This window comes from Pipra filicauda, unplaced genomic scaffold, assembly GCF_003945595.2.
Source record: "Pipra filicauda isolate LSUMZ 115617 unplaced genomic scaffold, ASM394559v2 scaffold339_size799093_pilon, whole genome shotgun sequence".
NCBI classification, from domain to species: domain Eukaryota; kingdom Metazoa; phylum Chordata; class Aves; order Passeriformes; family Pipridae; genus Pipra; species Pipra filicauda.
In genome coordinates, this window is record NW_024104464.1 from 190,483 (window position 1) to 213,522 (window position 23,040).

Consider the following 23,040-nt stretch of genomic DNA (forward strand, 5'->3'; position numbering starts at 1 on the left):
TCTGTGTCATTGGGGTTACTTTAGGTCATTGGGGTTACTGCAGGTCAAGCTCTCTGCAGAGAACTTTGGGGTTATTTAGGTAAAAAAAGTAGCCTTTTGGGATTACTATAGGTTATTCTGGGTTTCTCCAGGTCATTTTGGGGTTGTTATGGGTCATTTGGGTTACTAGGGGCCAAGTTCCATCTCTAGGGACCATGCTGGGCTTCTTTGATTTCACCCAGTTTGCCCTTGGGGTCGCTTTGGGTCACTTAGTCCAGTGCTGTGTCCAGCCCTTGCCCCTGAGTTTGTGTCCCTGTTATGGTTCAGCCCGAGGAGCCCCCGTGTTCTGCTCTCCATCACTCCTGGGTGCTGTGGGGGCTGTCATGTCAGTCCCAGCTCTCCTGGCGACTTCTGAGTTCCTTTGGCACCATGAGCTGCTCATAATGGGCTCCCCAACCCTCCCCTCTCTCCCCCAGCCCCCTCCCTGGCTGTGCCCCCCACTCTGCCATGCCCCTGCTCTCTGCACCAGCCCCTCCTGGCTTGTCTGCACAGGAGCTTCTCTCTCCTCCAGTTTTAGCAGGAGATGTAGGTACTGAGCACTTGGAGCAGAACAAAACTCTCCAGCTCAGTCTCTTCTGGCTCCTGAATGTCTGTGTCCCTCTGTCCCTGCCCACCTTTACCTTCACCTGTAGCACCTGAAGATTTGGGAGTATATTTAAAACACACCAACACAGTTTGAAACTTTAAACCAGGCTTTACTGGACTGACAGTCATCAACAGCACACATCACCTCCCAGGGTTAGGCTTTAATCATCATCCATACACAGGTAAATTATGAGTTTTTAATAAATTTGACCTAAATTAGCCACGAGTCTCAAACAGGGGAGTGCTGGTACGAGGGGGGTAGCAGTTGTGGTGTGGGGTTGGGGTTTGGGCACCTTTGCAGGTGGAGGGGAAGAGCTTCTTCACTTTTTTTGGTGTTGAAAGCCAGAGCTGAAGTAGGATTTCTTCTTCCTTAGTATTTATTGGTGTTCTCTTCTTCTCCTTCTGCCTGTGAAAGGACAGGGGACAACTCACCTCCTCTTCCCTGAGTTGTTTTGTTTTGTGGGGTTTTCCCAGCATATTCCCTCTTACCCTGTGGGGTTACTTTGGCTTCACCAGTTGTCTTCTCTGCCTACTATACATGTGTTTTTTTCTCTCCTTCACACTTTATTTCCACCTGACCCCTGTATTTCACACCTGCAGTTGTCTTCCTCCTTGTGCTACTTACTCCATGTATGTTTTTTCCTTAACTACTTCATAATATGCTAATTGCTGGCTATGCTATTAGATGCTACAGATAATAGATATATATTATACCAGGCTGTAAAATTCTTGCCTACAGCCACTGCTCCCATTCCCTTAGTGTTTGTGACAAGTCTTGGGTCTTGATTAACTTGTGTTTCCTTTTTGTGTGCAAGAGGCCACCACTTTGAAGACTCCAACAGAGATGTTAAACAGGGCGAGGGAGCCAAAGAATCATAGTTTGAGTTGGAGGGGACCTTTTAAAGGTCATCTACTGCAACTCCCCTGCAATGAGCAGAGACAATCCTTCAAGGACCATGTGTTTACCTGAGGGAAAATGTCAGGAAAATCTCATCCTGGGGAGGTTGCCAAGACTTAGTCCAGACACATATACCCTCAGGCATGAGTCACTGCACAGGCTTCCCCCCAGCCAGTCCCCAAGACTTCCTTTTGTCCTCAGACATGAATCATTGGCCAGACTCTCCCTCACTAATTGCTGTTGTGGACCATGAGAAGTGGAGAGCAGCTGTTGCCTTTTCCTTGAGCCCCCTTGGAAAGAGGGGCTCCAGCAGCACCGTGGGTGTGGGCACATTCCCTTCCCGTTTGTCACGAGTCCTGGAAATGTAAAGCAGTGAGAGATAAGTTCTAAATTCTTTGTCTCCACGTGTCTCAGTCTCACCTGGAGAAAGGTGGATGTTGCCTGAAACTGGGAGGATGGAAATGGAAGGCATGGGAATTCTTTCCTGGGACAGAAAGGAGGCAGGAAAAGAAAGGAAAAGCTATTTTTTGGTGCATGTCAAGGGGACTGCTGCTCTGAAAGCATTTGGGCCATTCCTACGGCTCCCACTGGAGTTGAGAGTGCCTCCAACACAGGTTAAGAAACCTCACTCATCATTAGACCCACTGATTCCTTCTTACCTTTGTACTCAAGGTCTTATGAGAGAGACAAAATCCCAGTCTTGCCATCTTTACTCGAGTCAGGGTCTCAGAGTCTAAGGTTGCCTTCTGGAGCAGGAAGGAAATGGGGAGGAAATAGGACACAAAATAAATCAAGAAGAACAAAATAAAACCAAGCAACAATAAATATCTGCAATAATAAATAAGCTGAGCAGGGGCAGCCAGAATCCAGGTACACTCACACCTCAGTGCCCAGGCACAGGGGTTTTAGCAAAGCAGAGCCAAAATACTTGCTGGGAAGCTCAGCTGAAGTCCTGAGTTCCTCTCCCTGTCCTGGTGGGAGCCATCCTCTTCCCATCTAATGTGGCAGTTCACAGGACACACGGGAGGCACATTATGAAATGAAACATTGCCTAAATTTCATGATCATCTCTAATTACTACTTTATTTTGTCACTGTATCTTTATGCTTGTCTCTCCCGTAGAGTATCTTTACAATCTTTACAAGGCCAAGCTGTCTGACACCAGGATAAATTCTTTCTCAGCAAAGAATACAGTTAAGAGAAAATATTTGTGGTTTTTTTTTCTTTAGTTATGACCCAGTATTTCAGTTTATTTCCTCTCTGACTTATCTATTTGGGAACTCTCCAACTCAACCAGGATGTGATTGCTTTAGGATAGATTATGAGATTTCTAAAAAGCATCATTAAATCAAAGCCAATAACCAGTGCAGAACTGTGAACTAGAAAACAGTAATGGGAATTAGTCACACATTAAAAATCCACATCTATAGATAAAGGTATGGATAAACTGTTAGAGAAAGGTAGAGATTCAGCAGGATTTGATCAGGTGTAAATACATAAAAGGTTAAGCCTAAGCAGCATTTATTATTAAGTCTGCATAGATTTTAATTATTTTTATAGGCTTACATGATATGCTGCCATTAGTTTGAAGGGACAAAAAGACAGAAGAGGGAGCAGCAACAGATCTGAGGGAAAACCAAGCTCAAAAGCCCTTTTCCATTCTGCCTGCAAGGCTCTACTTGCCTCTTAACAAATAGCTGGAGGTTCCACCTTTTATATCCCAGGGTCTATTCAGCAAGGAAATGTCTGATTATGGCAGAGCAGTTCTACACCTCTTGTATTATCATGTGCTCTTACAATCAATTTTTTTTGAGCATGGGCATGACACAACTTCTTGCTCATCACTCAATCTTCCCATCATTTTCTTTACCTTCTGGCAGGGCTTGGATTTAACATCTTGGGCTCTCCTTTGCCTCTTCCTGAAATAAGATAAATGTTCACAAAGAAATCAGTAGATAAAAAGACAAGGAGTGACACCATCCTGCAGAATTTAGTGTAACTGGATATAATTTCATAGATCACAGAATTATTTCATTTGGAAGAGGCTACAGGAGATCTGGGGAGGGACTTTTGACAAGAGCACGGAGGGGCAAGACAAAGAGGAATGGATTTAAACTAAAAGAGGGTGTATTTAGATTGTATATTAGAGAGAAATTGTTCCCTGTGAGGGTGGGGAGGCCCTGGCACAGGTTGCCCAGAGAAGCTGTGGCTGCCTCATCCCTGGAAGTGTCCAAGGCCAGGTTGGATGTGGCTTGGAGCAACCTGGGATAGTGGGAGGTGTCCCTGCCCATGGTAGGGGGTGGAATGAGATGGGTTTTAAGGTCCCTTCCAATCCAGACCTTCCATTGATTCTATGATGAACACATTCCAAGTGGCTGACTGCAGGCTTGAGAGCATATTCATAATTGGATCAAAATCCCATTTACTTCACACTTTGTCTGTGCCCTGAGCTTTGATGCTGAGACAGCTCAGCACTTGTTTCTCTATTTCTTCCCTTTCAGAATTCCAGTACTGGGGCTCAGACCTGCAACCTCCCAAAATACCTCTCCCCAGGCATAGGGAGTCCAGGCAGACCTGTGTCTGCTCCACTTCCTTCACTCTGCTCGGCTGTCTCATCTCATCCTGACCGGCCCTTTGTGTGCCCTTCAGCCCAAATCTTTCCCAAATAACAGCCCTCATCCAAGAACATGCAGCAAACCTCTGCTCCAGCCATGAACCCGCATGACCAGCCTCCTCCCTGCCTGACCTACCTGCCAAGAAACACCCAGTGATGCCACCCCAAAATGCACCTGCCTACCTGAGACTGCACATCTGGACAGTGCCATCTCCTGGGCCAGGGATCCTTCATGGCTGGGCACAAGTTGTGCCACTCCTGAGCACCAAGGTCTCACGTGGCTGTTTGCACCAGGACTCTCCAAGGGGGGCAACTTCTGAGCATGGTGGGGTGGACTGGCACCTGCCCAGGGCATCCTCCTCCTCAGACAAGGACTGTGCCTCCCCTACATGTTCCTCCAGCTCTCTGCCTGCCTCCTCAACTCCTCCTCAACACCAACAACGCTCTCCAAACGACCAACAAACCCCCCACCCCTCACAGGGGGAGCACAGTTGAGGGGGTGGGATGTGAAGGGGACGGGGAACTGTGAGGGCAGTGGGGAGGTGGGTTTCCTGCACGTTCTCACGCTGTCTCACCACTGACCTCACCGCTGTCCTTTGTCTCCTCTCCCCCGCGCAGGGCCCGGAGCGGTGCACGACGGCGGCAACGCGGCGTCCCGGCTGGCCGCCGGCCTCTGCCTCTGGGCCACCCTCCTCGCTCGCCTCCTCCTCCTCGACTTTTGATAAGGGAGCGGAGGGTCCCGGGAGGCCCCGCGCGCCTCTCCCCCGCCGCGGGCCCTGCCTGCCGCGCCGCCCGGGGACTCCTCTCCGCGGGACGGGCGATGCGCCGGAGGACGGGCGGCGGTGCCGAGTGTCCGAGGATGGCCCTGTCTCCCACGTGCCGGGATCGTTCTCGCCGCCAGTTAACGCTGTACAGACCCCACCACGTGCCACCAGACTGTCACCCGCCACTGCCGCCCTGGGGACGTGGCCCGGCACGGACGGTGCTCCTCGTCTCCAGCGCGGGGGGCGCGGAGCCGCCGGGGCGGGTGCCGCCCAGAGCCTTCACCGGGGATGTCCGTCTCGTCGTCTCACTAAGCCGCCTACGCCCAAAAAGACCCCAAGGTTGAAGCCCCCTGGCTCTGCCTTCAGCCCTCTTGGTCCTGAATGTCAGTTCTTGTCGCCAAAGCTCCTCCCTAAGCACCCCCGATGTCAGTGGCCTCCCCTCATCTGCCTCTGCTCCTGACACGATGCTCACTGGCCCTTTTGGAGAGGGTCAGGTGACACAACCAGTTGTCCTTCAAGGGTCAGGCACTTCCCACTACTCTTCCTCCCAGCTAACATCGTACCTGTCTGCTTCCCAGTAAACCCTGTCGCCTTCCCAAGGGCACAAGGCTGCTCTCCCAGGAATGTGAGCCCTGGGGATGACGCCAACCCCTCATGGGGACTAAGAACCTTCTTGCTGCATCAGACAGCCAGGCCATCGCCCTTTCTTGCTCCAGACCCCTGCCCACTCTGCTGCTGCCCCCCTGATGGCAGGGGCTGCCCTGTGGCTCTTGCCCTGGTGTGCTGCCAGCACTTTTTGAGGGGGTTCCTCTCAGCTTTTTTTCCAAGCACTTTCCAACCTGCACATTAAAAGCACAGCACCACCAACACAGGGCAGAGGCTCTGAACGACACAGCGAAACACCAGCTGACAAGGCCCTTTTGCTGCGGCTCTGACGCTCGTGACCGTCTGCATCTCTGCCTCTCTGAGGGCCCTGAGCTGCAACGTCCTCACGCTGCCTTCTCTTGTGCCCATCACGTGCCCCTGCCTGAGGAAAGTCTGATGTGTTCGACCCTGTGGAGGCAGCTCAGGCTCCGTTGATTTACTACGCTGGCGCAGCAGGGACAAGAACGGCTCTGATCCTCCCTGCTGTGACATGCCCGTGACACCAAAATGGATGCACCCAGACTCTGCCCCCTTCTTCTTCCAGTCACTCTGGGAGGTGCTGGTGATGGTGGCCATGTCACCTCCCTGCATATGGAATTGTGCTCCTGATGGCACCGTGCACCACAGACCCCCTCGCCTGGTACACTGTGGCAGCCCTGAGCCTTCCCGAAGCTCCCTGGCCACCCAGGAATGCTTTGGGGCCACAGTCTGAGGATGAGCACTCCCATCCTGCTCCTGAAAAGTCACATGTCACACCAGACCCTATTCCTCTGGCAGGGAGACCTGATTACAGCAAGGCACTGAGCAAGCACACGGAGCATCCCCTGTCCAGACCCGCCGCATCCCTGTGCCTTGTCCCTCCCTTCTCCCTCCATAAATGAGATGACTTAAGGGCAATGGCCACGCACACGCTGTCTTCCCTGCGCAAACTCCGCTGCTGCCCAATCCTCCTGCTTTGTGTGGCTGCGAGGAAGCTGGGGTGACAGTCCTTAGCACACAAGATGGAAAAAACCAGCCCAAGCCAGAGGCCATGATGGGCCACCACCCCGTCCTCTCTGCGGCTGTGCCCCTCCTCATCCCTGCTCTCAACGGGCTGCCTCGGGACCTGCTACAAAATCTCAATGGATGCTCCCACCCCCCATCCTGGATGTTCAACATGTACCATGGCTGATGGGCAAACCCCCCTGGCCCGAGGCTGCCCTGGTGCTGGCGGGACACGCTGGGTTACCTGATGGACGGGGATCCGGCACTGACTGGGTGAGTCCGCGTCCTGCGGTCCCTGCGGTGCTCTGCATCTCCACTGGCATCCCGGGAAGGTGGCACCGGCAGCGATCTGGGTCCTCTCCCACGGCCCGGGCATGTTTACTGAGCGGGGATGGCACCGTCTTCGGCCAGCGACACGCTCATCCTTCCCCACGTGCCCGCTCCAGAAGTACCCTTGGGTGCAGGAGACACCTTGCCCCGATGCCTTCACTGGTCCGCACTGCCCCACAACAGCCCCCTGCTGCCTCCCCCTGCCCCTTCCTGGGTCAGCCCCAAGTTTCTCCATCCCTGCAGCAGAAATGCTGCAGAATCCCAGGGCCAGAGGCCACGGCATACCAGAGAGTGGCGGCGACGACGGGACGCCACGACGCACACCGAGGCTGGCGGACCTGGCACCAGGGCTGCCCCCCATCCCATCCTTCTCCTCCCTGGGTCAGGTGGGCTCAGCTCCCCTGTCCTCTGCCGGGACGGCGTTCGACTTTCTCGTGCCATGTAACGTGCCATTGTGAGAAACGTGTTGGCTGTCTGAGGCCGACCCCGCTGGGTGTCAGACCCCTTTGTGACCACTGCTCTCCATGTTTGGATGCCCAGGGGGTGGCCAGGCGCCCAGGGCGGGGGCAGCGTGGCTCCTGGGTCTCTCCTGCTGATGGCCACGACGGCCAGTCTTGAGTTTCTGTCGATCATTGTATTCCAAGGGTGGCTATACTACCTGAGATTTGTGCATGTTACATTGTAGTTGTAACCTTTTCTAATTCGGCAAGAATAAGAGATGGTTGTGATTGTGCAGTGTATCAATAAAGTTTGACGAACTTTGTACCTTCGGGGCTTTGCTTCACGGACCCCGCACACCCCAGGGAGGGTCGCGGTGCTTGGCACCCGGTGTGCTGAGCCAGGAGGGCTCTCAAGTGGGTCCTGTAGTCTCACCCAACACTTGGTTGGACCCTCTTTTGATCATCCCCTGTGATGGTGACACTTGGAGCCCCACAGCTGGGGGCCCGCTGCTGTTTGGGCCATCCCTCACCCCATCCATGCATCTCCCCTGGGAATCCACGAGTGGGTCCCTGGTCCCACCCACCTCCATCCTCCGTCTGCCGATGAACACATACCTGCTGACAGAGCCCTGCAGGGTAAGGACTGTCTTTGCTCTCATCACTCACCTACGTTCAGCAGAAACAGAGTGGTCAGGGGCTTCTTTTCCATGCCTGAGCCATTCCCAGCATCTTCTCCATCGTCTTGTTGACAGCTAAACCCCCCCACCCGTGAAGGGACACTTTTGTGGATGATGCACTCGCAAGGGTGGTTTGCTCCTGTCATGATCTGACAGCGTGTGACACAGACCAGATGCCTTCATCAAAGGACAGAGATGGCAAGGACCAGGACCAGAAGAAGCTGTGACCCTCAGCATCTTCCTGACATGACTGTAGTCTCATCCTAAAACCACAGGGCTGGGGAGGCAGGCTGTGCTCCCTGCACCCAGGAGATTCTGTTCCACCCCATCAACTTTCCCCACCTTTCCACCACATCAGCTGTGAAAAAACATTCAACCAGCTCCTCTAATATGAGACCTGCTGCCAGGAGACTGGAGGTTGTGGGACTGTGCCAGACCTTTCAGGGTCTCACACGCTTTGAGACCTCCCTTCACCTGCCTCGACATGAGAACGAAAAGCCCAGTCCTGAAAGTTTATCCCTGAACCCCACAAGAAGCTGCCCTGCTGAGCAAACAGCTCCATCCCAGCACCATGAGTACTGCAACCTCACACATCAGGGACACCTCTGCTGGCCCCCTCAAGTGACCCCTGCAGAAAGGTAAGTGCTTCCCAAAACCCAATGGCCTCCCCAAGAAAGGGATGTGGGAGGGGCAAACGACCCTGCCTGCTCTCCTCAATGTTACCTGCAGTGAGTCAAGCATGGGTGACCACCGTGGGAAACACTGTGCTTTGAGCCTCTTCCAAAAAAACCAACCAATCAGGGAGCCAAGGTTGATGCAATATAAATCCTGGTGCCACAAAGCAACACTGGCCTCTGGCATGTGGCACCTGGGGATCCCACCACAATTTGGGCCTCCCTGATGCTTCTCATCTTAAAATGCTGGTTCTGCTGGGTACCTGGTGCTGGACCTGCCTCCACTGGAGTGAAACACCTACAGATGGCCAAACACTCTGGCTCATGGCACATCCTAGTGCCCTGTCTGCACTCTCCCCATCACTGCGCACCAGGAAGGAGATGCAGCCCCTTTCCACTGCGAGCCCAGCCATGGATACCCCCCATCTCCCTTTCCGGGGTTGAGGGGGATGTTTCTCCATGGCCCTCAGCAATGTCCAACCTGTACCTAAGGACAAGGACCTCAGCTGCTACATCCAGAGGGATGGAGAGCATATTTCAGGCCATAACCTCCATCCCCACCACCAAGAAATCCTTACCTATGTCAATAAATAAATACATAAAACACATCCTTCGAGCCGCCTCTCTCTAACATCCTCTGTCTGCTACTCTGGCACTGGACACTCCTTGATCTCTCACCTAGAACACCAAAAAAGTTACAATTACAGAGAGGAGGTGAAGGAGAGAGACCCATGACCTCCATACTTATCCCCGGATCCCTCCCCACATCCCCCAAGCATCAGGGCACTGCCTCTTCTGCCAGGTTTGCTCTACTGTGGCCGGCTGGCCCGGCCTGGGAGACCCAAGACCTGAACAAAGACCAACACCACCTTCTCTGCCTGTGCCCAGCTGTCCAGTCCCCACACCCTCAGTACCCCATCGTTTACTTGGCATGTGCCACAAAGCCTGAATGTGGTTCTTCCCTTACCCCTCACCGGTATCGCTCGGACACTGCACGTCACACCTCGAGGCAACTCCTTTCCATCCCTTTTGCTCTCTCCCTCTTCTCCCTGCTCATCTCCTGGGTGGCACAAACTTATCGTAGGGTCAAGAAATAAAAAACCCACACAAAACTGTCCTGCCATCACTAACAATCAACTTCTGATCCTACAAATGTGCTGGATGGTTTGAAGCAGCCGGCCACCCCGAGGCTGAGGACCAAATGCATTAAGCAACCTGCAAATCACCAAAACACCAAGACACCGACCAAGACAAGCCCCTGGAGACAGCAAGTTTCACCTACACCCAAACTCTGTCCTGCCATGCTTTGCCTGTACAGTGTTTCACGAGCAACCTGGTTTCCTACACCCACCTCACATGGCTGTCTCTCCTTCCCACGCGGGATTCGCTTCGGCTGCTCCACGAACATCCCCTGCAACGATGTGCTGCTGGGGCAGAGAGCCAAACAATGAGCTTTTGGGACACTGAACAGGGTCCTGACTGGGGGAACAGGGCACAGCTGTGCCTCACACCTTCTCCATCTACTCACCAAAGCCTTACCTGTGGGTAAGTGACAGCACTCCCGATGGGCTCACCGGCGAGGTCCAGGTGCCACCTTTCCAACGCTCTCCCAGCCCACTGTGATGTCTCAGTGCCCCCATCTGTCACCCCCTCCCAGCATCCCTTCCCACGCCCCTCCCCGTTCCCGGTGGCGCGAGGGGAGGACGCGGGGTGGCCCTGGCCCCCGCGGCAATGAGCACCACAACCAGACGGAGCGGCCACATGGAACAATCGTTTTAATGGATAGGCAGAGAGAGCCCCCTCGCCGCCCGCCTGCCCCCGCGTGCCCCCCGCCGCCGGCCGCAGGGAAGGAAAGGAAATGGAAGGAGGAAAACCGACCGCAGGAGAGACCCCCCACCGACACGGGCGGCGAGTCGACCAGTCCCACATCTCGGCAGAGGGCTCGGCCAGGAGCCGGTTGCTTCACCTTCTTTTCCTTACTAGTGTTATTTTTTATATATATATATATATATATACACACACACGCACGCGCACACACACACATATACATACACATATATATATATATATAAAAAAATATAAAACTGAGCTATATAGATCTCCCTCTGTCCCTCGGTTCGCTCCATTCCGCCGCCAAGAGGCCGGGGCCATGCGGCAAAAAGCGACGGAGAGGGGGCCCCGGTCCCCCCGCCACCCTTTGTCCCCGAGGGCGGAAAGATGAGGGGGTTTGGGGACGCGTGGACTGAGACGCTCGCCTCGTCTCGTTGAGGACCGATACACACCTAACTCCATATACAGCATGCAGTAATGGCAGCGGAAGGACCCTGCTGGGAACCGTGGCTAGAACTCTAACAAAAAAAAAAAAAAAAATTATATATATATATATGTATATTTATATATACTGTATATATATATCCCATAAAAAGATTCGGCGTCTCCCTCCGCCTCGACGCGTCGCCCGTGCCCTCGGCAGGAACTGTCCGGACGACCGCTTTTTGGGCCGGTTTTGGGGGGTTTCAGCACAGGACTCCTCCTCTTCCTCCTCCTCGCCGGGCTCACAAACCTCCTCGGCCGGTTGCCTCCTCGGCAAACAAACTTCTTCTCTCCACTTGCTCCCACTCTCCTGGATTGTTTTTTGTTGTTGCTTTTTTTTTTTTTTCCTCTCTCTCTTTTTTTTCTCCCCCTCCTTTTTTTTTTTTTTTTTTTGCATTTCTGTTTTTTAGGAACTAAGAGTTCTAGGCTCGTATCAGAAAATACAATTAATAAAATTAACCATGACTCAGAATCCCTTATCATTCACGATGTCCGCGGATGGTACGATGAAAGCGTGGCTCGACGCCGGTCTCCTTCCTCCCTTTCCCTTCGTGGCGGCGTGGTAACTGTTGAAGATCTATATATCTATCCATATACATATATGTATACGTGGGTATATACATATATATATATATTCTGAAACACAAATGGCGGCACAGTCCATGAGAAGAGGGGAAATCTTGTCAAAGGAGAAAACCGGTGTGTCCGGATGGAGGGTCCCACGGGAAGGAGCAGGCGGGCAGGGGTGGTGACAAGGACAGGGCGGGGGGGGGGGAAGCACCACACTCCGATGGCCCCGTCCATCCTCCACGCTGGCCCACAGCAGAGAACGGCAAAAATGGGGGGGAAAAAGGGGCGGGAGACCCCCCCCAAAAGAAAAAAAATAGGGTGAAAAGAAAAAGACTCAGTCGCGTTGCATCTTCAGCAGGAAGCCTTGGATTATTATTATTATTATTTTTTCCCCTTTTCTCTCCAAATTCCCGTTGTGGTTTTTTTTTCTTTTTTTTTTCTTTTTTTTTTTTTTTTTTTTGCACGTGTTTTTTTTTTCCTCTCTCCCCCTCCCCCAGGTGGCCTGGCCGGATACTCTCTCAATTCTTATGATTATTTTCGGAAACGGTGAACACTTCTTTCTTTTTCTTCTTCTTCTTCCTCTCCTTTCTGCTTGCTCTCTCGCTGGCCGTGGTCGTCGCCGCCGCTACTCCGCGGGCCGGCTCTCGGGTCAAAACTGGCGGGCGAGTTGGGCGAGCGGGAGGAGCAGGAGCCACGCGCAGCCTCCTCGTCGCCACGCGCCGTTGTTCCCGTCGTGCACCGCGCCGGGGCCTGAGCGAGGGAGAGAAACGCCCGCATGGTCACTCAACAGAGTCGATAAGAAAGTCGTGAAACGTGAAATAAATCATGAAACCAACCGAAGGATGGTGTTTGGGCGGTGTTGCACGTGGTGGGATTGCTCTGCAGGCATCGCCTTCCACATGGTGTTGTCGTCAAGAGCAGGGCAACAACCGTCCCCATCCCCACTGACCCCGGCCTTTGGGACAAGACTCACTTCTCATCCCTAAGTCCCCATCCCAAGCCCATCCCCTGTGCATCACCACCATCCAACCTCCCTCAGCCCCTTCCACCCTCCTCCGAATTTGCCCATGTTTCCAGCCACACTTAGAGGGGAGATGGCAGCTTTTGCCCAACACACTCTGCCCAGCCCAGGGTGACCACCCTGTTCCCCACTTATGTCCTTTGGGAGGGCACAGTAACCACCTGCCCACCCAGCAGAGACACCACCAGCAGCACTGTATTGAGGACTTGGGGTTTTGTGCCCCTCCAGAGCCTCTGTGGGGCTCATCATGGGCCCAGACCATCTCAAGAAGAATGAGAGGGGATGAGGAGGGTGGTCAAGAAGAGCCAAGCCCTTCCACACCTTTTGAGATCACTGGGGGTGGGGAGTTCAGAGCTCACCATAGGAAAGGATGTGGAGGGTGTCTGACCCAGTGGCTTTCACCAAAACACCCCAAATAGTTGGCCCGGGGGAAGACTAGGCTGGGAAAAGAACTCAGGAAGGCATCCAGGTTGGTGTCCTGCCAGAGCAGGGTTGCCCACAAGGTCTGACCCACACATGCTCTTGAAACCCCAGGACATGTTCCCTCACTTCAAAGTCCAACCAGGGCACTGAGCACCACTAACCATTTGGTCTCCCAGTCTCCAGCACACTCAGGCACCTCACACCTCTCAAATCCAGGCACCAAATGCAGGTCTTATGCACTACCTCCACAGCCCTCCCGACATCTACAGGTCATCCTGGGGGCTGACCCACTCAGTGCACCACAACTGAAGCCACCCCAAAATCAAGATGACACCAGGCCAGTTGGCCGGACAATAAGATTGCCTGGGTGAGTGCTGGTTGCCCCTACCAGGAATAACACCAGGAAGGGGACCTAATGCCTGTCTACCCCTACCACATCCTGGAAAAAAGGTACTAGGAGCATCTCAGAGGAGGAAGGATCTGCCAGAAGACCCAGTTAGGCGGCAACACTGGGAAAGCTGAGCACAGAGACATTCCTGCTTTTGCCCTGGCAATGGAGAGGGAGCAGGAGACTGCGGGATGGGGCAGGCATGCAGAGGGCACAGACCACCACCAGACAGGCACAGTAGGCTGGCAGGGAGGGGGCAAGATGGGAGGGCAGCTAAAAAAGCCCTAATTCATCCCTACACCAGTGAGAGCAGTGGGGTTGTGGGGCAGGCTGGTGCTGCGGCTCCCGCTGAGATGGGCTGGGGTGGGAGCCGGAGGGGCCCAGGGGAAACACTGGGGGAAGCACTGGCATTGCAGGGGTCCCCAAATTACTGACCTTTCCAGGGTGTCAGAGCGGTAGTTGTCTCTTCTAAAAATTAAAGAACAAGTGAAAGTTAAGGCAAAAGGGCAATGGAAAGTGCAGGCTCGAGACGCCTCCCTCAGCCTGCCCTCGACCTGGGGCTGGGAAAACGAGTGGATGGGGTAACAAGTGGGGTGTGCTGCCCAAATCACACCCCAATGCTCTGAGGCCACGGTCCCCCTGTCTGGGGGGGGAAGCTGAAATGAGCCAAATAAGGGACCTCAGACCCAGCAAAGTCTGTGGTTGCACCCTGAGCAAAAAGCAAAGCACAGGGGCTGGGATTTGGGGGATGCAGGGGGTTCAGCTCTCCCCTGCAGGTTTGGGGCCCATCCCTCTCGATAACCCTGCAACATCTCAAATGGATTTATCGCCTGACAGCAGCCTCTGGGAGTGACAGGAGGAGAGGCAGAGGGCTTGGTTTTTTCCCCAGCTCCACAGAACGAAGCAGTTTCCCTGAACACTCCATCACATCCCAGACAGCACCAAATGAGCCGCTGAATGAGGCGGCAGGTCTGTAATAACGAGTGCTACATGTTAAATAAAGCACTAGTTGACCTCCCTGAAAAATTAGATTAAAAAAAGGATTAAAAGATGAACGCTACATTAGCCTCTTGCACAGCCCCAAAAAGGCTCCTGTCACGGTACCTGCATGGATTAAAACTCCATTTGGGGGCGAAAAAAAACTTCAAAACACTCACTCAGCTTCAGGGAAAAGGGAACACTCACAAAATTGTCCCCCCAAAACCTTACAGAAGAGAGATTTCTCGTGCTGCAGGTAGTGCAGCCATCACACCCACTTCCCTCTTATCTTCCATCTCAATAAATAAAGACATTATTCCCCAGACTGAGGGCACTGATTCCTTAGGGACAGGTGACACATGGGGACACCACATCTCTGATAATTAGGGGAGGGTCGTTCCTGGGGGTGCTGGGGGTCCCTGCACCAGGAGATGGGGAACCCCTGCATGTCATGGTCCCCTCAGGGAGCTGTCACCCCCCCAAGGGCACTCCATTAATAAAGACTGAACAGATCACCCAATCAATGTGGCTTTATGGAAATTAAGGGTGCTCAAAGGACTCTGATTTCATTCCCTGATGGGATTCACAGTCAGACCAACAAAGCTAAGGAGGTCATAAAACAAGCCTAGACTTCTGTGGGATTCTTCCCTGCCTCCCACCTGGCACTGCACTCACAGCACGAGTCCCACAAGCCATTGCTGACAGGTTAGAAACCAAAGAGCTAAGAACTCATCAGCAGGCAGATGTCATCTGTACTTTTGGGCTGTTCATCCAGCCTGGATCTGCAGATGCCAAATAAAGGCCCCTGCTAATTAAGATTATAACTTCACAAACCCAAAGGAAGCCTACAACATCCCAGCTGAGGATGTACGTGTGGCTCAGGTTAAGCTGGACACCCAGCACGTCCACCCTGTGCGTGCAGAACAGATGAAGCCAGGCCTGGGTGGTCTGCAGTGCCAGGGGTGTTGGTATCCCTAAAACACAGGGTTATTGGATCACCAGGAAGGCTGGTGGGGAGGAGGGTGGAGATAGGTCCTAAGTAACACTAATGATGGCTTAGCACAGGTAATGTTCATCACATACAGCAGGGACGTTTTGGGGGGAGCAAATGGGTGTTTAAGGCTCATTAACATCCAAGGTTAACTCTGCATCAGGGCTGTGGGCACGGAGCTGAGCATCCAGGATGGGATGGACTCCTCTGTCACAACTCAGGGGAACCTGACACAGGTGCCAATACCGTGGCAGGGGAGGACAAGCCTGTCCTGTGATGCCACCCCGACCCCACAGCTGGGTGTGGCCCCTGGCAAAGCCCAGCATCCTCTACTCTCCTTAAACAAACTGCTGCCCTGGACCACATCCAGCCCCTCCCCAAGGATGGTGAGACACAGACATCACTTCCCGGGGTCTCCACATGCCTCCCATGCTCTGCTGCTCTGGTACACTCAACATCCCAACACGTACTCTGGGACTCACTGTCCCAGTGTGCTTTGCGTGGATAAGAGCACAGCCTGCCCTGAGCCACCCCTGAGGGGCCTGGGGATGAGGAAAATGGATCTGCTCCTCTGCTCTGCTCCCCTCCAACCACACCACAATGAGAGGCAAGGAGGTGACAAAGCAGAACAGCTGGGTGGCGGAGGAGGACAATGCTGGGGTGACATCAGGAGAGGATGGAGGTCCCCACTCCCCACTTCTCCCATATGGTTCAGCTGTGAGAAACACAAACCCCATATCTCCAGCAGGGAAATACCCCCACGCAGTACCCAGGGATGAGATCTGTCATCCATTTCTGACTCCCAGTGGCCATGAGAGGGATCTGGGGAGCACAGACCTCCCCAGCCATGAGCAGTGTCAGAAGGATCCCAGCTTTGATCCCAGTTCTGCCATGCAGGGAAAACAGTCCTGGGACAAGGGTACAAACCTAGTCCCCCCCTCCCTGCCCTCTGCACCTTCCCATCTCCCTCTGGCACCATCAATAATATATCTCCTTGGCAGGAGGGAAAACACAGCCTGAAAGGTGACAGAGACAGGGGCCTAATCATTTTTGGGTGGGAATGGGACAGCAGTGACCCTGAAAACCATCTCCTCCCACTTATCAGCACCAGAGGATGCCTTCACACAGAGGCTTTCCCAAGGACTTATCAGAGCAATAAAATGTAAACCTACAACCAAATCCTAACTTTGCATTGATGGTGGATCCCAGACACCTGTGAACAGTGACTGACATGGTACATGAATCAGGAGGCAGGTTTGGAAGCTCCCCAATTTCCCTGAGCTCACCATGACCTCCAGCCCATGCACTAGGCTAAGAAGGATCAGCAGCAAATGCACATCTCCCCCAAAAGACAAGGGAGAGCCTTTCCACCTCTCTCCCATCAGTGATCTCACTGTTAAGTCATTCCCCCTCCCTGTGTGGCTCCCTCAGCCCCACTCACCATAGAGGATCATGCTGGCATTGGTGTTCCCTAACTGGTTGGAGGCTACACAGGTGTAGTTCCCATAGTCCTGCTCAGAGACGTTGAAGAAAGTCAGTCTGGAGAAGAAGGCTTTGTTCTCCACTTTCAGCCCTTTCTGTCCTTCAGCCAGCCTGGGAGAAAACCAGAATGGGAGAAGGTCACTGGAATGGTGTCAGGAGGAAAGGTGCCTGCGATTTTCCATGGCCCTGGTTGTGCCTGGGAGAGGGGACATTGAGCGTGGGGGAAGAGGGAGAAGGGAAGGTATTGGGAGGAATATGGGAGATGGATTCTGCTCTGCTGGGTCTCCAGCTGCCAGCCCACACTATCCCCACACTGACCAGAGGCACCAGAGGACTCTGGATGGCGCTGGGGCTTGGAAATGCTGTGTGGAGGGAGAGACAGTCACATGCCAAGGGAGAAAACCTGGGAAAGGCTCATTGCCACCCTACAGAAGAGCCTGGCTTCCCTCTGGTGTCCTCAGCCCTCCCTGCTCTGCAGGATGCCTTCTTGCACCTTCCTCTTCCTCTTCCCTGCGTATCCCTGATGGGCACCCACCACTGCGGGGAGGCTTCTCAGCCAGCCCAAATGCTGCAGCATTAACCCAGTGCTTGGACTGCCCTGAGCTGGTGTCCCCATCCTGCTCTGTTCCTGTGGCTCTTTTACTTGCTAATTCCTCATGGGAGGTGCCAGATCCCCATTGTGGTCCCTGCTGGACACTGATCCAGGGGCTGAGCCCGCTGCTGCTGCTGCTCTGTGGGCCCTCGTGATCTGACCTACTTCTGAGCAGAGCCTTTCATCTGCCACACAAACATCCTCCTCTTTGTACACTCCTTTCCTCCTTTGGCTCCTTTCCTCCCCAGCCTGGGAAGGCAGGTGGCCCCAGACTCCCCTCCAGCTTCTGGAGCATCTTTTTTGGCTAAAACACCCCTCCTTATCAGTAAGGATGTGGCTCATCCTGTGTTTGGCCACCCCACATCCCCTCTGGGCTCCCCAGGGAGAAGTAACACAAAAATTGGTTAAAAACATTCTGTCTGGGGTCAGAGGGAGGCATTTTCTCCAGAGTGAGACCCTACCCTGGGCTGTGCTGCTTCACTCCTCATTCCCCAGCTGCATCCCTGTGCTGTTGCTTTGGCAGAGCACAGGATCTGCTTGTTGATCTAAATGGGTGGTTTTCACCCTAAAGCAGAGCAGGCTGTCTCTGGGGCCTAGCAAACCTGTCTCTCGACCAACACCATATTTCTTTTGCCTTTCCGAGAGCTGCCTTCTGGCCAAAGTGTTTAAAGAGATGACAGAGGTTTCATCCACTCTTAAGTGCTTGGATTTGTGCTGCCAATATCCCTCTTCCCTGTTATGCTTCACCCAAGCTGGGATTTACCACGACACCTTCAAATGGAGGCAGGGGCAGCAGCGATCCTGCCCTGACGGAGGCTGAAAGAGGCTCCTGGAAAATTCCCCCTCCCTAGATGTCCCTCAGCTACTTTTCACAGTGTTAAATATAAAGCCCTGGAATGCTTTTAATAGATACTGGCTGTGGATGTCAGCTGCCTGCTGGAATGCCTGGATTTGCCCCGGATAAGCACAACCTGCTGCTCCTGGGGGGGACCTGGCTTGGTACCCAAACCAGGCTTGTGCCAAGGGCTATGAGTGGAAGCTGCTGGCACTGGGTGCAGCTCTCACAGGGTTGGTGTGCCCCCGCCCCCCCCCCATTCCCCAGGTTTGTCCCCCAAACTCTCACCGCTTGTCATCTTTGTACCACTGGAAGTCGGCGGAGGGGACAGCGGAGGCTTCACACAGCAGGATGCCCTTCTGCCCCACTGGCACCCCGCTGCTCTTCGCGTCCGAGATGTACGGGGGGTCTGCGGGAAGATGGGAAACCTGGGGTCAACACCCCGGAGCTTTGGGGCATCCTATCCCCCCGCCTTGCTCCTCGAGTTCTCCTTTCTTTCCCCGCACGTGGGAAGGAGCCCAAATCATCTCTGAGCCCGTGCTCAGCTCCTGCCACTCTGGGGTTGCTGTCCAGGAGTTTTTTGGGCTTATGAGGGGGTCTTCTCCAAAAACTGAAGCTCCCCAGCTCTCGGGCACCACATGTGCACTAATACGGTGACCAGAGAGGGGTTTAGGAGGGTCTTCGCCTCTGTCTGAGCATGAAATATGCTGCTTTCTGCCTCTCTCTCATTTTTTTTTTCTAAAGGAAAAAAATTTCTATTTACTGCTCACTTCTCTCCCCGGAGGTTATCAGCACAGCATCTCTCCATGGGCGGAAAACCCAGGTTGATGGAGACAGCCGAGGAGGAGGTGGTGGAAAAAAAATGGAGCTTGAAAAGAAGGGGAAAATAGGGCAAAACACCACCTGCTCAGAAAAACTGCTGCCGCCTGTCTCGCCCTGGGACCCGAAGCCTGCGTGTGCCTCGCTTCCAAGTGCCATTCCCTTGGGGGGCAGCACAGTGACACACTCCAGCCCCACTCCTGTCCCCTGCTGGCCCCCAGATACTCACAGTTGACGGTGACTTTGACTCGCTGGACGACGGGCGCTGAGACGTCGTTGGAGGCGCTGCACTCGTACTCGCCCGACTGCTCCCGCGTGATGCCCGTGATCTCCAGGTACTCGTCCTCGCTGATGAAGCCCACGGCTGCAGGGCACAGACAGAGGGGTGAGTGGTGGGGAGGCACAGCAAACCCGTGTCCATCGGCTGGTCACCATCTGTGGCTGTGTCACTCTGCACTAGGACATCAATCCTGCGAGTCCCAGCCTGGTGTGCCCACGTGCCTGTGCCCCTCCATCCCAGGAAAATCCTCGCCAGAATGGTGTCTGCAAGCACTGGAGTTCTGTGGTGGACCTGGCACTGCCAGGAGTATCACTTGCTGGAGATAATGTCCATAATGTAGGCAGAGTGGGCAAAGTGGTCCTTGCCAAACCTGCACCCTGCTAGAACAATGCAAAATCACCTCTCCTTGGCATTTGCACATCCCTCCTGAGGGGGAGGCACCACTGGGCTCACCCAGCTTTACACAGACACCCCTCTCTAATTTTCACAGCAAGTTTACTCCCATTAGTTTTTGTGCCAACATCTCCCTTCACCTGCAATGCTTCATCCCTGCGCTACTCTGGGCTCATTTCTGTCAGAGCTGCACTTGTCCCCCTCTTCCCCATCCAGCTTGCAGTGCAGATTCTGCTTTCCCTCCAAGCCAGAAAGGTGCAATCAGTGGCATTTCCTTCAGTGTGGCATCATTCAGCCCCCATTCCTTACAGGAGCCCTCTTTGTTTTGACACTCTCCTGGAAACCCACAGCACTCAGCTGTCCAGACACTGGTGTTGGGGCACAAGATCCCCCGGTCCCCCAAACAAACAGCAAAAGCAACTTTTTGCAATCCCTAACGGGAACAACTTCTCCCTTCCTTTTGTTTACACCTCCCCACCGGATCTCTCACAGCTGGGATGCTCTAATGGCTGCACGGAGCATCTCTGAGCCCAGTGTCACACTTAATATTCCTATAAATTTTAAACGGTAGTCCTTGGTACATATGTGTGGCAATTGGTGTCATATTTTAATTAGGCTTGCCCTACACCATCTGAAATTAATAATAGCTCGAATTACCAGTGTAATTTATAAATTAACATTGCTGCAGCATTAGGAAATAAATTAGCTCTGGACAGCTGTTTCTGGGAGTGAGTGCCAATGGCAGAGAGGCCAAGCACAGGTCCCTGGTCCCCGGGGGATGCCGTGAGCTCGCCCAGCCCTTGCTGCCCACCCGGCTACTGGAGTGACCTGATGGGCCACGACTCGCTGCGCTTGACTGGTCAACCGTGTGCATCTTGCTCCTAACAAATGCAGGCAAAGGACACACGTGGGAGGCTCCTGGAAGGGCACACACTGCCTGCATCCCACCGGCTGATGCTTCCAGGGCATCTCTTCCCGCAGCACAGGAACAGCCTGGTCAGACTGCACCGCTCACCACGGAAAGCACGTAGGGACCTGAGCCAGCACCGATGGCATTCCTGTAACACCCTGGCACAGCTCAACACAGGGAGCACCCCAGGTACCTGCTGGGATCCTGCTGCTGCAATCCCAGGTGCCACTATTGCCAACTCAAACTAGTGCAAATATGCTCAGCCATGATGAAATACCACCTTGGCTCTCTCTCCCTGCACCAGACCTCACAGCTGCTGCCTCCACAGAGCATTCCCGGGATTCTGCACATCCACTGCTCCCTTGCACACTCAGAGGCCAAACCAAGGACCCTGTGCACGTAAGGGTGTGCATCCCACCACCCCAGGCTGACCTAACTGGGAAGGCAGCCCCGTGAGCTTTGGAAAAGGGGTGAAGTGAGTATTCTCATTGATGAACTGCTGACATCCACCCACGCCCTCAGCCCCGTGCCGAAATTCCTACCCGAGTGGCTCGTGGTCCAAACCGCTGAGCTCAGCAGTACTTAGAGCAACTGAAAGGCGAGATATGAAGGCGTTACCCCAAAATCAATATCCTTTGGAGACACACAAATTACAGCGTTACATCCAGCGGCCCTGAGGCACCGCAAAAAAAACAGGAGAGAGGGGGAAAAGAAAAAAATCCCTTTTGTGGCTGACCTAGAATCAGCTTCTCTGTAGCACAGCGCTGCCTGCTGATAAAGGAACGACACAGCCGGTGGCCTTCAGATGCTCCGTGCACAAATCTGACTCTGGGCTGTGCAAAGGCTCAGATAACACTGCTTCCCAACTAACCAAAGGCCCTTCCCGAGTTCCAGAGCTGGCTCGCACACGGCAAGGATTAGCCCTTGCCACAGTCGAGCCGTAATGTGCGTCCCTGGTTTGATCTGGGAGCAAAGCAGTTCCAGTGCATTTCGTTCCCCAGCAAAAGACTTCATTAAAGTAGCTGTGAGGGTCAGCTTTACACCTGCAAAAGCGCAGGAAATTGGGGGATGAAGGTTTCCTCTGTGCCTGTGTCCTGCTGAAGTCTGAGATGCTTGCAAGGTAATCGACCGATGGAGAGGCAGAGCACAAAGTTCAAGGGCTCAGGGTCTGGAATCTGTGGGATTTCAGCTGCAGCCCATCAAAACTGGCACACAGAACCTGCCCTGGACCAAAACAGGATACTCTGAGGTGGAGCTGACACCTGCTTTTGCCCTGTGCACGACCTGGTATAACACACACTCAGATGACAACAGCATTAGGAATGCCATCCAGAGGCTATGGTCAGATCCTGCTTCCTTAGTGCCAGCTACAGCATCCCAAAGACTGAGGTGACACAAAGAATTCCTGCCCACCAGTGAAGCAGGTGACACCAGGTGGCCAGGACACCATCTGTGTCCCCCCTGTGCTCTCCTGCACGAAGGGCTTTGCAGGAAAATCGGATCCATAAACCTGTTTCTCTGTGGGATTGCACCCTGGAAGCACCTGGAGCTTGGGGATACTCAGGGCAGGCCTGGACCAGAGCCCTGCAGCTCCAGGAGCTCTCCCAGAGGTACCAGTCCTGCTCTGCCTGAACTGATGGTGGGAACTTCAAGGCTGTCTCTGCTTGAGCACAATTAGGAGCTGAAATATTGCAGGAATTAATGGAGAGCTCTCTCATCTCTTCAGTAGCTAAAAAACCAGCACAGCCAGCACCCATCATTATTATTATTAATACTAATAATATAATACAGGCCAGAAATGGAACAGCCATGGACGAGGCACAAGCATAATCCTTGTTCATCAGCTGAGGATGATGAACTAACCCAGTGCGAGCCAGGGAGATGGAAAAACAGAGCCTGAATCCTTGTGCTCAGCGAGCAGGAGCCTTTGCACAGACTAGCATAGACTATTTAGGACTTGCTCCTCAAATCCCCATAAAAAACCTCAGGGGAGGGGAAGCTTGGCCGTCATGGCAGTGGAGGAGTGATGGAGGTGAGATCCTGGACTGGCACAGAGCACCAGGGCAGACCCAGCACGTGGCCAAGCTGTGCTTGGGGTCCCACAAAGCTTGGATGAGATGAGGTGTGGGCAGACATCTTATACATCCATATTCCTCCCTCCATGCCTTTCTCCTTCCCTTGCTTCTCCTCGTTTTCCCACCCTGACTCATCTCCCTTCTGACTCCTCCTGCCCATTCGCTTCCATTGAGCCTCTGACAAGATAATAACTCACCAGAAAGCAAACACATGTTCCCAAATTAATTACATGCCACTGTCCCCTGGCTCACTGTTGCAGCCATGTTCAGGTCTCTGGGACACCACTCACAGCTTTCCCTGGCTGAAGGCTGCCTGTGGA

The 23,040-nt window shown here is 53.7% G+C and overlaps 2 protein-coding genes and 1 long non-coding RNA gene across 7 annotated transcripts in view; 1 reads left to right on the plus strand and 2 right to left on the minus strand.

The window, feature by feature from the left end:
• Positions 1-7,624, plus strand: part of LOC113982491 (opioid-binding protein/cell adhesion molecule homolog) — a 148,929-nt gene extending 141,305 nt beyond the window's left edge. Inside the window, exon 7 of the mRNA XM_027710754.2 lies at positions 4,755-7,624. Within this exon, the coding sequence (XP_027566555.1) occupies positions 4,755-4,858 (104 nt within the window). The 3' untranslated portion in view covers positions 4,859-7,624. The remainder of the gene's footprint in view (positions 1-4,754) is intronic.
• On the minus strand, positions 714-11,974 carry LOC113982494. Of its 2 annotated transcripts, none has more exons than XR_005564582.1 (4): positions 10,002-11,974; positions 4,719-9,710; positions 2,182-3,441; positions 714-1,878 (listed from the first exon to the last, which is right to left on the minus strand). It is a non-coding gene; the product is annotated as an uncharacterized LOC113982494 (long non-coding RNA). The 2 variants fall into 2 exon arrangements; XR_005564583.1 differs by having other exon boundaries at positions 4,719-9,328; positions 9,618-11,974.
• Positions 11,975-12,018: 44 nt separating this feature from the next.
• LOC113982492 (protein CEPU-1) overlaps positions 12,019-23,040 on the minus strand; it is a 353,018-nt gene continuing 341,996 nt past the window's right edge. For 3 of the 4 annotated variants that reach the window (XM_027710757.2, XM_027710760.2, XM_027710756.2), the window contains 5 exons: positions 19,292-19,426; positions 18,532-18,652; positions 16,776-16,927; positions 13,801-13,833; positions 12,019-12,283 (listed from right to left, as the gene is read on the minus strand). In XM_027710757.2, the coding sequence (XP_027566558.1) occupies positions 12,183-12,283; positions 13,801-13,833; positions 16,776-16,927; positions 18,532-18,652; positions 19,292-19,426 (542 nt within the window). In that variant the 3' untranslated portion in view covers positions 12,019-12,182. The remainder of the gene's footprint in view (positions 12,284-13,800; positions 13,834-16,775; positions 16,928-18,531; positions 18,653-19,291; positions 19,427-23,040) is intronic. The other variant, XM_027710758.2, reaches the window with a different exon arrangement.